Below are 14,679 nucleotides of genomic sequence, written 5' to 3' on the forward strand. Positions count from 1 at the left end.
TGTGCCCAGCATGTAGCTAATATTTATTGCTTTGTACTTAAAATTTTTTTTTTTAATTATTGAATGTCATTCCACGGTAAGCTTCAAAATGGCAGGGACTCTGATATTTTGTTCGCTATTACACCTCAGCGCCTACCGTGGCATACAGTAAGTGCCAAGTAAATTCACATCATCTGAATGACTGACTAAATGACAGTCCTTAACATCAGGTCATTAACTGAAGATAAAAGTAGGGAACTATGACTGCTTATCAAAGAGCTACCAGAAGCTGTATCAGTCGCCTTCTTTAATCAGCCCTTAGGTCCACTTGGCTACATAACCAAGCAACTCTTTTTTTCTTTAGTTTAAATGAAACACTTGGGTAAAAGTTAGATGAGTGGCATCATTCTTAGGTTTTTATTAGAGGAACCTGGGCTTTTATTTACTTCATTCAGAGCTGAGAGTATCATGTCTAGGATTGATTACAAAGTGGCTGGAATAAACAGGCTAAGGTTAAGGTGACCTTGCTTTAGAGAGAATAGGGTGAGTCGCGGGGTGATGAACTATAAGAACAAAATGACAAGTGGTATCAAAATAACAAGGTGATGCAGGCCACCACTGGAGCAAGTTCAGCGCCAACAGTGAGCCTGAATTTTATTTTCAGCGAAAACCTGCACGTCTTTCCGCACAAACCCTCTAATGAAATTAGTGGTACAGACAGAGGAGAGGAGAGGGCAACTTTTCACTTTGTAGTAGGAAAAGAAGAAAGTTCTGAAGAAGAAGGAAAGTTTAAAGTCACCTTCCCTCAGTTATAGATTTTTTTTTAATCATGAAACTTTCAAAAAAGATTTTTTTCTGCACATATTTTTTAAATTTACATATATGTACTGTTCATTGTTTCTAAGAACGTTTAGAGCTTTAGCTTTTTAAACTTATATAGTTATTAAAGGAATAAAGCCAACCACAAAATAATTCAAAAAGATACATACACCCCGATATTAACAGCAACATTCTTTATAATTGCCAAGATACGGAAGCATCCTAAGTGCACATCAGTAGATGAATGGATAAACAGGCAGCATATATATGTAATGGAATACAATTCATCCATAAGAAAGAAGGATATTTTGCCATTTGCGGCCCTTCGTTCACTTTTTTTTTTCTTTTCAATTCAAAAACCAGAATTGTGTAACTGGCATAAACGTTTCCATTGCATCGAAAACAACAAAATACCTAGAAATAAATTTAACCACGGAGGTTACCTATACTCTGAAAACTGTAAAAAGGCTGACGAAGTAAATTGAAGATGATACAAAGAAATGGAAAGATACCTTGTGCCCTTGGATTGGAAGAATCAACATTATCAAGATGGCCATCTACCCAAAGCAGTCTGCAGATCCAATGCAACCCCTGTCAAAATACTCACGACATTTTCCACAGAACTAGAACAGACAATTCCAAAATTTATATGGGACCATAAAAGACCCCAAACTGCCAAAGCAATCTTTTGTAGGTCTTTTTTTTCCCCCCCTCTTTCAACAAAGAGATTTTAAAAATAAGTCAGTGGGTAAAGGGAGTGAGAAGAGAAAACCTAGGTTGAGGAAAGGCACAGAGGCTGCGTGCAGCCGAGGCAGAAAGGACAGTGACAGTAGGCCCCTCAGTTCTCATTGGCTGATCAAGGCCAGCCCAGTGGGTCATCAGGAGCAGGGCGCTCCAAGTTCTGTTCACACAGCCAGAAGCTCACAGAAACCACCAGACCGTCATGGTGGCTCTGCCGAACCTGAGCACGGAGACCCAGGGCCAGCTCCTTTACTCTCCACCTCTAGAATCAGTATCAGTTCCTTTGCCAACCAATTATACATGTGTTCAGCATTTCCGTTCATGTCCTGTACTTGTTCCTCTGTATCATATGTTCTTCATCATATTACACAGAAGTCATGACCGCGCGACGCTTAAGCATTGGCAGGTGGTGATGGTTTCAGAGGAGGAAGAGGAGCAGGCTATACAGTCTGGCCCACGGGACTAGGCAATCAAGCGGCTGCATCTCAGTCCCCTTCAGAGGAAAGACACCACTAGTTCAAGCTCCCTCCTTGGGCAAAGGAGAGATGGCTCTCTTGCTTGGCCAAGGAACGCAGACTCTCTTATCCTCACCACCCACTACCTTTCTGGTTTATGATTTTGTGTCTGGAGTCCGTCAGCAGTAAGCCAGATGGAAGAGCAGGTCTGTCGCTTTCTGACACAACGAGAGAGACTGGGGGACCAGGGGAGGCGTGGGGGACGAGAAGAGAGGTGGCGGGACCCTGGCCAGTGCACACTCACCACTTTCTGGTTCCCGTCCGTATCCGTGAGCAGCCATTCGATATCCAGCGTGTCTTTTTCTGGGAGCCCCAGTTGATGGTGACAGGGCAAAGTGACCTTTTCCTCTGCCACTCTCTTGATCTCAGTGTGAGTCCCCAAAGTTCCAACACAGTAGGAAACTGGAAGAGGAAAACCTCTGATGAGTGATGCAGAAACTGGATGGCAATGTGTGGGAAGCAAATGTTACAACTAATAATTATTGGATGTTTCTGTGGGCAAAGGTACTGGAAGAATCCTAGACCAGAAGTACCGCAAGTGCCAGGTCTCACACTGGATCCTCCACTAACTGAATCCATCATCTCTTCCTTAACGCCCCCCAAATTACACTCTTACTAACACCCCTCTTTCCTACCTGACTGGGGTTTTGTGAACAATGAAATCACTCAGGTCAACAACTGTGTCTTTTGACCTTTTGCTCTCTGACTAGCAACGGTTTCCAAAAAGGACGGAAACCACAAGGGGAGACAGGAGTTGGCATCCTCCCAGGACAGGCTCCAGATACCAGTTCACTCCTCAGATCCTTCTTAAAGACAAGCTACACTCACCGAACTATGAGTCAATGCGGCAGTGCCTCCAGGAACAAGTGGGCTCTTATAGGCACTTCCTGCTTTCAAACACATGTTCTCTTATCCCCCCAACTTCTGGCGTCGTTCTCTGTAGTTTCATATCATATGGCTTCAAAATAGGAAGCAGCACTTTCTATCCAAAGCAAAATTCTGAGTTACCACATTTGGATCCTGTCCCTTCTTGCATCCAATATTTCTTTGGCCAATAGGGATTCAGTCCCACTTTTGGCTTTCTTTACCTCTAACTTTCATCTTCTCCCAGCAACTTTAGATTCTAAGTTCACCTTCTCTCCTTCCTGTTGATCTCTTTCAGTCCCTGACTATGAAATCTACTGTATTGATGACTGATGAATTGGTATGATGGTACCTCACCTGATTCTCGGTATGACGTGTCTGGCATTCAAGGTGTGCTTTAGCCCTGATCCTCCTCCACCTCCTTACACAGTAATAAGAAGCTCAGTGTGAAAAATGGTCTCTTTCAAGCCATTCACAATGTAACAGGATCATACAGCCTCTAAGCTGGAACAGCCCCAAGGTCCAGGGTTTGTGTGACATCCTCTCTCCTGCAGAGAACTCACTCTGTCACTTCAGAAGGGCTTTAAGCACTGAGGACCGAGGATGGATCGTGACTAACAGAAGCACACAAACTCCCTCTCTTATTCCCTGTTCATTTCCCGAAACCGATTAGCAGCCAATCAGTGGGAAGGAAAAGGGCCAGCTTCTTGCCTGCAGGGGAGAGAAATAAGGAGGAAGGGAGCAGGGGAGATTGTGATTCTCTTTCAGGGTTAGAGCCCTCAGAGGCTCTGAGAGAAGCAGCAGGTGGGTTCCCAAGCTCGTGGCAAAGAAAGGAGACAAGGAGTCTGCTGAGCCTAAGAAAGGGCTCAGAACCCACAGGATAAGCCCATCGTGGGGTCTCACTGACGTTCTCAGGAAGGTTTCTGTTATTTCTGTGTCGTGAGCACTTCCAGTGGTATGTCTCTACGCTGAGCATCAACTCTATGCAGAAAGGATTATTACCCAAGTCTACTGAGGAAATGAGAAGAGCGGGTTAGCAACTTGCCCAGTATCACACAGCTAGGAAGAAGCAGGGCAGGGCTCCACCCAGATCTGTCTCACTGCGAAGCTCACACTCAGACAGCCATGCTATGCTGCTGTGCCTTTTTAAAAAAAATTTTAAAAGTAGATATAATACCTTAAAAACAAATTTTTTTTTTAATGGAGGTACTGGGGATTGAATCCAGGACCTCACGCATGCCAAACACGCACTTTGCCACTGAGCTATACCTTCCCCACCCTGGGCCCTTTGTTTTATGTGGCTTCCTGGATGTCTGGTTCTCCCATTAGCTCATAAGCTCCTTGAGATTAAGCTCCATTCAGCATTGCATGCCCAAAGCACTCAGGCCGGCTCTCACACACTGCAGATACTCAAAAAATACCTGTTGGATTGATTTGAATCAAACCCATGCACTGATTTTACCAATGAGCAAACTCAGATCTGGGGATAAAGGAGTCGGCCCAAGGTCCGAAAACTCATTTAGTGACAGAAATAACATGTAAAAACCCATCTTTCCTCAGCCTCCATAAAGCAGCAACAGAGCAGCAGGGAAAGGAGCTGGCTTGCACTGTACTGAGCAGTGCCTGTAAGGAAGACCTCTGGCTTCCACCTCAATCGCCTTCCACTGGACACAACAGTGCGCAAATGAAGCCAGGGTCCCACAGCCCCGGCAAGGCTAGAGGACCCAGCACCAATCTGAGCACACAGTAGGCATTTTTTCTACATCAAATAAATAAATGCAAAGAATCAGTTACGAACGAACATTGTGGATTTGAGCCACTAGAGGGAATCAAAGGCTCAGGTTTGATGTCCCAAAAGGAAACTTGGTGGTGGGTGGTGTGCTCTGCCACAGCGCCAAGCCTATTTATACCATACCCAGAATTAAATACAGCGGTGCAGGGACGGGGCCACTCGGTGAATATAAATGACTTTACCAAGGCAGGGAGCCTCAAGATCAGGGCGCATGCACCTCTGTTCCTCCCTGAACCTCAGTTCCTCAGGATCCCTGCATTTCTCAGGTCCTCCTCTGCTCTTTAACCTGTATATACCCTTGTTTTACAATCTACGCAGACAAGAGCCTGGGCTCTGCGTACGACCCCCAGGCTCTGCAGTGTTCATGGGGACTGCTGAGCACGGGTCTGTCCCTGGGGTCAGCAGGAATCCAAACACCTACTGGCCAACCTCTAGTTCCCCGGGAATTGAAAGAGTCATCTTTGCTGAGAAAGACCTTAGGGGTCATCAAAATTTAACTGCAGTCTGGAGAATTGACATGTCAAGTCACAAAGCTGGCTGGTGACAGAACTCTAAGTAAAGGGATCATCTCTACTGTGTGTCTGGGACTCTGGTGGCGTTCAGTGGTGGGGAGAGGTGTGGGAAGGTGGCAGTGGTGAGGATGCCTCCACGTGCAAATGCAGTCAGGGAAGCCACAGGCTCCCCCTAAGCTGAAGCCTCTGCGTACAACTCAGGCATTTAGCAAAGGACCCTTGGGAGCTTGGGAGAACTGCCCTCTCCAAGCCTCAGTGTTCTCATCTGCAAAATGGGAATTAAGTAAGACACGGAGGTAAAGCACCTGGTGACAGCACACAGGAGTGGGGATACATTCCTTTCAATGGACCTGTTCACTCACCTGAGTGGCAGGAGAATTTTGTGTTTCCCTTTACATAGAATATTCAAGAAAGCCTCAGGAGAATCAAAGGCATCAAATGTCATTCAGAAAAATAAAAGGGATTTTGGAAATTTTAAAATAAACTTATTTTATAGATCAAGAAATTGAGGCTTAGAAAGAAATGGCTCATCCAAAGGCCACCTGGTTTCTAGACTAATATATATAAAATTCATTAGGGGGTGTGTGTGTGTGTACACGCAGGTAAGTACCTTCCAGACCGTTTCTGGAACACTGTATATAATTCAAGATAGAGCAGGATGCAACAGAGAGTATGAGTTTGGAGCCAGATGTGGACTTAAGTGGCCCTACGACCAATTAATTCCCTGGCCGCTCTGAGTCATTTTTCTTCTCTGTAAAATGAGTATAAAAACATCAACCATGAAAGATTAGTGTAAGGATTACATATGACGTCTGTAAAGGGTCTGCCACTGGCACAGGGTATACAGTACATACTCAACCAGTGGTGATTAATAATTGTACACATGGTACTTTGAAAGATGAGAAAAACCAGAAGAACGTGCTGAGGAGGTGAAGCTGAATTGTGAGGAGTTTGAACGTCATTTTGCTGGGCAACTGTTAATATTTGGCCACATTTGCTCTCTCTCTCCACGTGTGTACATATATTTTTTCTGCTGATACATTTCAACATCATGATCACACCTAGGAAAATTAGTAGTATTGTATGGAGGATCAGTCATTTTTGACAAGAGTGGTTAAGGAAGACTCCGATGAGTGATAGAGTTACGATGGGGTTCTAGAAAGACAGCCAGGCTCTTCCTGCGCAGACCTGAGGGAAGGCAGGAAGCCGTCCTGGAGGAGGGAGTAGCTTGAGCAGAAGGCAGCCCCTGTCCTCTCTGCCAGCCCCCGTCCTCTCTGCCAGCCCCCTCGAGCGCCCCCACTGGGATCCAGGGAAGTTTCTTTTCTCTCTATTTTGCCTTCCCAGCCCCACATCCATCCCAGTCCCAGCATCTCTCCAGTCAGCTCTCTTTACGAGGTCTTCAGGAAAGGAAAACCAGATTCACTCTGAGCTGCTAAGTGACTGATTCATTTTACTGTCTTCTCAAAGACAAACGTCTATTTGATATTTAGAGAGAGCCTGGAGCTGAAGGAAGGCAGCTGTGGGTCTCAGTGGAATTTCAGACGTCTGGGAATTGGTGCGGTGCTTTGTTATTTTTTTCCCCTCAGGAGGTGAATATTTGTTCCTATAATCCTCAAATTAGTGGTGTGGGTGCAAGGACCAAGGTGGCAGCCTGAGCCTTGGGCTTCGGTTTGGGGGACGGTGAGCTTCCTGCTTCCTCCTGCCTCCCAGCTTGAGGGTTGGTTTTAGAGGAGGAGGGGAAAGGTGGGATGAGGAAGATGGAGTAGGAAGTAAGAGGGGGAGTGGAAGGAGGGGGCATGCGAGGGAGGGAGCAGGGCTAGAAGAAGGAGAGGACAGGGGAAAAGGGAGAGCTTTGTGCTGATAGATGTTAGCTAAAGTTTCCAGGCTAAACACAGGCTGATTAAAAATGATGATCTCACCTCCCTTCCCCTCTGTGAAAAACTCTCACTATGCATTTCGTGTGTATTTATCCACATTAAAAAATTGTATGGAGCTCTTCACCTGCCAGGTATACAGGGAATACAGAAGATGATAAAAGTTTCTCCTCCCTCCTCAAACCATCTGAAAGCTAATGATTAATAACACTTTACATTTATTTAGCAAATAACAATTAACTCAGCCTAGTCAAATGCATTATCTCACATGAGCCCTATGAGCTAATGTTATTAGCTCTGTTTCAGAGAAGAGAAAACTGAACATCACCCATTCAAGGCCACAGCTGATGGGTGGCATTGGGGGGACAGGCACCAACCTCCAATAACAATAGAATTGTTATTCTGTTCTCTTTGCCATACCAAAGTTCATTGCCTTTGCCTTGAAATTGGTTGGAAACACAGAGATCATGTTTATTAACTATGGATGGTACACAGTTAGGTAGCAGACCTAATCTGAGTGGACCCACGTCAGATATATAACTATCTTGCTAGCTGAGCCAAAAGCAAGATGAAATTTAATAGAGACAATTGTTAGAAGTTATAGCTCGACACCAGCGGAGGGTGGGAAAGACCCAGAGGACCCGGGAGCGACAAGATTTATACTGACTAGTAGCGTGAAAACCTGCTGAAAAAGCCCATGGAGTCTGGGCTGCATTAAAAGAGGTTTGATGTCCCAAACAGGGGGAACAACCACTTCCTTGTCCTCTATCCTAGTCAAACAAGCCCATCAGAACACGTGTGTTCAGTTCTAGAAGCGGCGCATGAGAGGGGCATTGACGAAAAGTGTTGGCATCCAGGGTTGTAACTAGGGGACGATGGAATCTAAAAAACATGTCGTGGGAGGAATAGTTGACACAATTATGGGTGAAAAGTTAGGAGGATGGAAGACTAAGGGGTAACATGGTAGTTACCTTCCAACATTTAAAACCCTGCAAAACAAATAATAGGTTTATTGGGTGTTGTTACAGAGAGTAGAATTAGGTCCCAGTGGCATAACAGAGTCAACCATAAAATGGTAAGCTGAGAGATCTCCAACACCTCTTTCCAGTTGTGAAACAACATGATTCTCTTACAGAGGATTTATTCCATTTGGGCTTAATATGTTGATAAGACCTTCTGACAGCCCCTGCCTCATAGGAGAATGAGTTGCATCATTTAGTGAATTTCCCGTTAGTGGACTCACTCAGGTGGGGGTTATGACAGGAGCTGTGAAAGGGATCCTTACATGTGGATGTTGAGCTCAGTATTTCATGTCCTTTCTAACTAGAACATTCTACGAAATATTTATTGAGTGCCTGCTTTAGTCCAGGCACTGTCTTAGTATACAAAGTAGGTTACCGATGTATACTGTTAGCTGTCAATTGATTTTGTCAGCATCAATCAGCTTATACAATTTGTACAAATGGTCTACTTTTGTTCCCCTGTAACATTACTTTTATAGATCACGGAAGGGCTCTTTCATAGAACTGAAAGGAACTGGCCCACACGTCTAGAGCATTTCTTTGCTATCTGTGGATATTTTAATCCACAAGGGGGCAGCATTTACTTAGAGAGGATTAGCCGTGCCTGACCTTGAATATAGCTCTTGTATTACTAGTAAAAAGGATTAAAACTGACAAAGAATTATAGACTGCCACGGATTTAAGTTTGATAAGCACTTTGCTGCCATTTGTGGTTATATGCTAAATTTCAAACTGTATGCATTTAGTTTCCGAAGGCTGTGGAAAACGTGGAAACATGGTCAGGCATTTGAGAGGAACTTCATTAAAGAAATAGAAACATACGCTTTTTTAAAAATAACTTAAGGTCACTGGTTTAACTTTTTCCAACTGAATGGATGTTTACTTTGTCTAAGACCAAAAAAACTTATTTTTTACGAAACAAATTAGTCACTCGGGTGTTGTAAAGTATTGTCTGCAGAGTCAGTAATGAAAGGCAAAGAGAGAAGAAACAAGAATCCATCCAGGCGGCGTAGAGGGACAAGGAATCTGCAGAAGAAACCTCCAGGTCCTTTTGATTTAGTTATAAGCCTTTGTTCTTGGCCAGTAATTTACTGAATTACAAAACCCCGGAATGCTCTGTTTCTCTGTAATCTAGATCCTCTGTAACTGGTAATCTAGAATCTCCCAGAAGGTCATCTTGGTCATTGTTTTGCCTTTAGGCCAATTTCATAACTAATCTGCTAAAACATACTAAATTATTCACATTCTTTCATTATCAATGAGAATCTGAAACCACAGCAAAACTGTTACAAGATCTTGACAGGTCTGTTAGTATCAAATTGTGTATTATTGTATATCATAAGATATTCAGGAATACTGACCTCCTTAATCAAACACCTTATCCAGGATGCTTCAGATTCTGGGTGCCACAGACTAACAGGAACATTGACAAAAAAGTTGGCACCCAGAGGGAAGTAACCAGGCGCACACAATTGTTCAAGGAATATGAGTCGCACTCCTGTTACCAGCCTGGGTGATGCCGGGGTAACAAAGAGGAATGACATCATCTTTTGTCTATGAAGATGTCCCGATCATAGAGAAACAAAACAGGCACCCAACACATCCAGTTCAAGGCAGTGTGTGATCAAGGATGGCTTCACAGAAAAAGAAGTATTTAACCTGGGCCTGAAGAATGGGCTGGACGTTTAGCAGCTGTAATCGATAGGTGATGACATTCCAAAGACTGGGAATGGCAGCCTGACTGCTTAGGAAACAAGTTGCCAAGGCGACCTCCATGCTCGGCAGATTAGAACATCATCATGGACCCTCAGTCCTGACAAGTTCTCACAGGCTGGTCAGTAATGTCACAGAATCAGCATGTAAACTACACCACTGACCCACAGCCTAGGGGCTGACTATCTGGGAGTAACGTATTATCCTGATTTCTCCGTAATAATTGTCGGAGGAAGGCTACCAACCTGGTCTACAGGGATCACTCTGCCACTGAGAAACATACCAGTTACCCCTCAGAATTCTGTTCTCAGTAGCAAGCTCATCCATGTTCCATGCATGTATTCAAGTTCACATGTGCAGGAACATGCACACACACCTGTCTAGAGACCCCTACAAGCCTGCCTGCATCAGTATGCAGATCAGACGGGAACATACGCCTCGGACGCTGAGGCTCCAAGAACGAACCTAGTTCATTGACATGCCTATTTATAGCCTCTATCTCATTCCAAATGCTAAGTCGCTTCCTAAATCTAAATCTTTTATTACCTTCGGCAGAGAGATTTGACCAGAGGAGGGAAATTAAAAATAGACACAGACTGGCTACTGAGAGAGCAGTAGTCAATTTTTAGGGCTTCACGGCAATGGAGAATTGAGATTATGTTGATAATTAAAATCCACTGATAAATTAAAGCCTCAGCTCAGCCTTTAACTTTATCCTTCCCCCTCCACCTTCCCATCAGAGCTAACGACAAAGAGAAGATGACCGGTCTGAATTTCATCTGTTTCCGCTTCTATCACCCTCTCTAGGGACAGACAGAAGAGCCAGGAAGCAAACAAAATGGTAGTACAAATTTGTCATCCAATATATTTCAAAATCCCCTATGGAAATATTTATCACTAATAGCTAACAATTTCTGAGTGCCTATTACGTGCAAAGCATTGCACTACATGACTTGTATTTATTTCCCATGAATATTTTCTCTTGGTTTTTTTTTTATGAAGGGGAGGTAATTGGGTTTATTTATTTATATTTGGAGGGGGTACTGGGGATTGAACCCAGGACCTTGTGCATGCTGAGCATGCGCTCTACTGCTTGAGCTATACCCTCCTCCCCAGTACATATTTTGAGTTTTGTTCTGCAGAAAATGTGGGAATTGTAACTTAGTGTTAGTTTATCTGAAAGTATTCTGCAAATTATAAAAATGCTTTATATTATTAGCAATATCTAACATTCATTGAGTGCTTACAATATGCCAGTTACTGTATGCTAAGGGATATACACATATGTATACATTTTAAATATATAAAAATTCATTTAATCACTTAACCTTATGAAGCAGAGTTTACCTCATTTTGCAGAGCAAAACTTAAGACTCAGAGATGTTAAGTAATTGGCTACGATCTCAGAGCTAATAATTTCAACTCCGTCTGACTTCAGACCTCCCATGCTTTATAAATGATGTAAACTATACTCTTCCTATCATTCTGGTAATACATTTTCCTGGAATATGTGGGGAAATTTTTACAGAAGCCGTGCCATGCTAATATCACAGAGGGAAAAAAAAAAAGAAATTACCTTCCAAGATTATGGCAGGTCAAATGTGAAAGACAGTAATCCCCCCAAATGGCATTTGTATCCAACATCCAAGAATATAGTCTTTCTCCAGGAGGCTGATGCTACAGACCTATTATCATTTGGACAAAGTGCCGGAATATATTCTTACTAATATGTTCATGAAAAGATGACCATTCGTACCATTCATTTAGCACAGACTCCTTTAAAAGGGCTTAAAAGTAACTAGTGTGTTAAGTACTTAAGGTCTGCAGGAAGCTTTATTATGTTTTCTACAGCATGTTTGTGAGCAGAACAATAACTGGGCTTAGCTCGTGCTTCACAAGAAACATCTCAGAAGTCCTCTCCTTCCAGAGACAGAGAATGGCAACTGAAAATCAGGACCTTGATCTGCACGCGACTTAATGATGGGGTGCTGCTAAATCTGCTAAACCAGGCTTCAGCTTCTCACCTTAAGGCGGCAAGAACAGACCTAGCATTGCCGTTTGGTTCCCTCCACCCAGTATATACCCCTGCAGACAATGTCAGGTCTCAGCACAGGAGGATTTGTAATGCCAAATGATTTCCCCTAGCTTTACTCCCTTCCCGTCACTCACCCACACCCAAGTGACTCAAATGGCTGCTTCATGCTCATTTATTCTTTCATTCACTCATGTATTTATTCAAATGACCTAGAGCTGAGTCTTGGCTTTGGCTCGCCAGAGGATTGTCTTCCAGATGATCTTCGCATTTCACCAGCACAGCAGATTCTGGCTGACCGCCCCTTCCCCCTGCCTACTTCACGCTTACGGGAGACGAGTGAAGAACCGGAAATCACCCAAGGGCTTTTGGTGGTTCCCAAATCTAATTAATTACTGGCATCACTTAAGAAGTGACGTTTTGATTCGAAACTTTTTGGAATAATGTAGTGTAAGCATATGGTAAACATTCAAACAGAACAAAGCAGTAAACAGTAAAAGGTAAGTCTCTCCCCCACACCTATACCTTGGTTTCCCTCCTACAGGTATCCACTTCCCGTGCATCCAATGTCTCACCTGACTCTCGCTTTGGCTGCTGTGGAATCTTAGCTTGAACACAGTTTTCACTCAAATTCCACAAGGCATTGCTCCATTGACCTCCAGCTTCCAGAGTGACTGCTGAGAAGTCTGATACCATTTTAAATCCCAGTCTTTCATAACTGACCTCTTTTTTTCTGTCTGGAAGTTTTTAGGATCTTATCTTACATCCCTGGAGATGTCAAATTTGGCTAAAATGGGTTTTTGGTTATAGGTCTCCCCCCACCTCCACTCATTTATTGTTAGGCTATTCAATCTGAAAACTCATTTCATTTAAATGTCAGGAAAAGTTAGTATATAATTTTAAAATAATTCCTTCCATTTTTCTCTTCTTCCTCTTTGCACACATGTGATAGATGTTGGACCTCCAGGGTTGATCTTCTCATTTTCTTACCTTTTTCTCGTGTTGTTTGAGTTGTTCCAAGAGTTTTTTCCAAAGGATTTCTTAGAGATCATTAAAATCAGCGATTCAAATACATTTAGTACACACTCCTTTCTGGCTGTGCAACCTTTGACAAGTTCCATTCTCTCTGTCCCTCAGTTTCCTCATCTATAAAATGGGGGAACTAACTGTAACCAACTCATGGGCATTACATAGGATTAAAGCATGTAATGAGGATTAAGTTAGTTTTACTACATGCCTGGGACACAGTAAGTGTTCAGTAAATATTGCTATTATTATGAACTGGTTCCTTTTGTATAACATTCTACAATTTCTCCCCTTGTGTCCCTTAGGATATCGATCATAGGGTTCCCTGCATGGTCTCTGTTTCTGTTTTCCTCTTGCTTTTCTCAAATGTCTCCTGTTGGAGAGAGAGAGATACCAGAAAGCTCTCTGGCAGTGCTGCAAGTGAACAGGGCTTTCTGCACCTCGGATTTCGCTGTAGGCTTTTTCCGCTGTGGGATTTCCAAATGTCAGCATCCGGAGGCTTTCCCCCTGAAGCTGTTTTCTTTCTCCAGAGAAGAATTCTCAGGGCACCCATCTGTCAGTGGGAGGTGGGTAATGACTGCCAGTGGCCAGCAGGGTCCTGTTCAGAATGCAAATCAAACAGCCTCAGAGCAAAGGCCTCCCGACCCCGACTGGGAATCCCCACGTTTACAGTGTGGCTCTTTGCTCGTTGCTGGGCCCGACGTCTCCGAGTCTGGTCCTCCCAAACTCCTCTCTCCTGTGGGGTGGGGAGGGGGGAGTTGGGGTTTCTCTGTGGAGGGTGCAGAAGGAGAAACTTTGATCTTTTTAACAGATTTTCACCCGATCCCCCAGCTTTAAGAACACTCCTCAGCTCATCCTTTTGCTCTACCTGTGGAGCCTCAGTTCCCGAGCCTTTCCACGGGAGCCTTTCCACACGAGCTGGCTTCCCTCCCACAGCAGCGGGTTTCAGCCGCCGCGATCTGTTAAGTCAGTTCTCTCTCCCTCTGCTTCCCTTCATCCAAACGTCTGTAGACATTTCTCTTTCCCCTTGATTTTGTCCTTGTGGATTCACAACTGTTTTATTCCTTTACTTTCATCTTAATGGGATTTGGGGAGACTTGTGTTCAATCCACCACCAATAAGTGATTGGGGGAGGGGAGCCGGCATCATCTTCGACGCCCTAGACATTTTCTCTGCTCCATTTTTGACAACAACTAACAACTCGATAACACCTGTGGCTCTTTTCCTCCCACTTGTCTTGTTCAACAGATAGTCCTCTTTGCAGGATGTGTCCCTCAGCTGTGACACTGCCGTCTAATCCTGTGCCTGATAGGACAGTCCTTCAGGGACAGAGCTGCAGGTCCTTGTCCTCAGGTGGCTCATGTTGGAGACAGAGTGGTCACATCCCTACAGAGAGTATTCCTGCTGCGGCTTCCTTTGTTCAGCGTGAGAGAAAAGGAGAAAGGACCTTTCTGACTTCTCCATAGGACCCTGCCTGAGAGAAGGGTACCAGAGCCACATGAAAGCAAGTCTCATCTGGAATTAGGAAACTGTCATCATTTTGTTGAACTTTGGAATCCACAGAGAAAAAGTGGGGGTGATACATATTTTTTTTACTGTCTTTTTTCTTTCCTTCCTTCCTTCCTTCCTTTCTCCTTTCCCTTCTGTTCATCAGGCATGTTGTATTTAAGCTATTTTGGTTCAGACTGGGGAGAAATGAATCAAGGTTTTCAAAATGCACTAGAGAAGCACAGAGACCTTGGGGAGAAGCCATCCTGCCGATATAAATGCAGCCCTGTTCTGCCCAGTAC

General features: G+C 43.9%; 1 protein-coding gene across 1 annotated transcript in view; it reads right to left on the minus strand.

The window, feature by feature from the left end:
• Nucleotides 1–14,679, minus strand: part of CLMP (CXADR like membrane protein) — a 77,274-nt gene that overhangs the window by 16,101 nt on the left and 46,494 nt on the right. Inside the window, exon 2 of the mRNA XM_031443469.2 lies at nt 2,299–2,456. Within this exon, the coding sequence (XP_031299329.2) occupies nt 2,299–2,456 (158 nt within the window). The remainder of the gene's footprint in view (nt 1–2,298; nt 2,457–14,679) is intronic.

The sequence above is a fragment of the Camelus dromedarius genome, chromosome 34 (assembly GCF_036321535.1).
Source record: "Camelus dromedarius isolate mCamDro1 chromosome 34, mCamDro1.pat, whole genome shotgun sequence".
Classification (NCBI taxonomy): Eukaryota; Metazoa; Chordata; class Mammalia; order Artiodactyla; family Camelidae; genus Camelus; species Camelus dromedarius.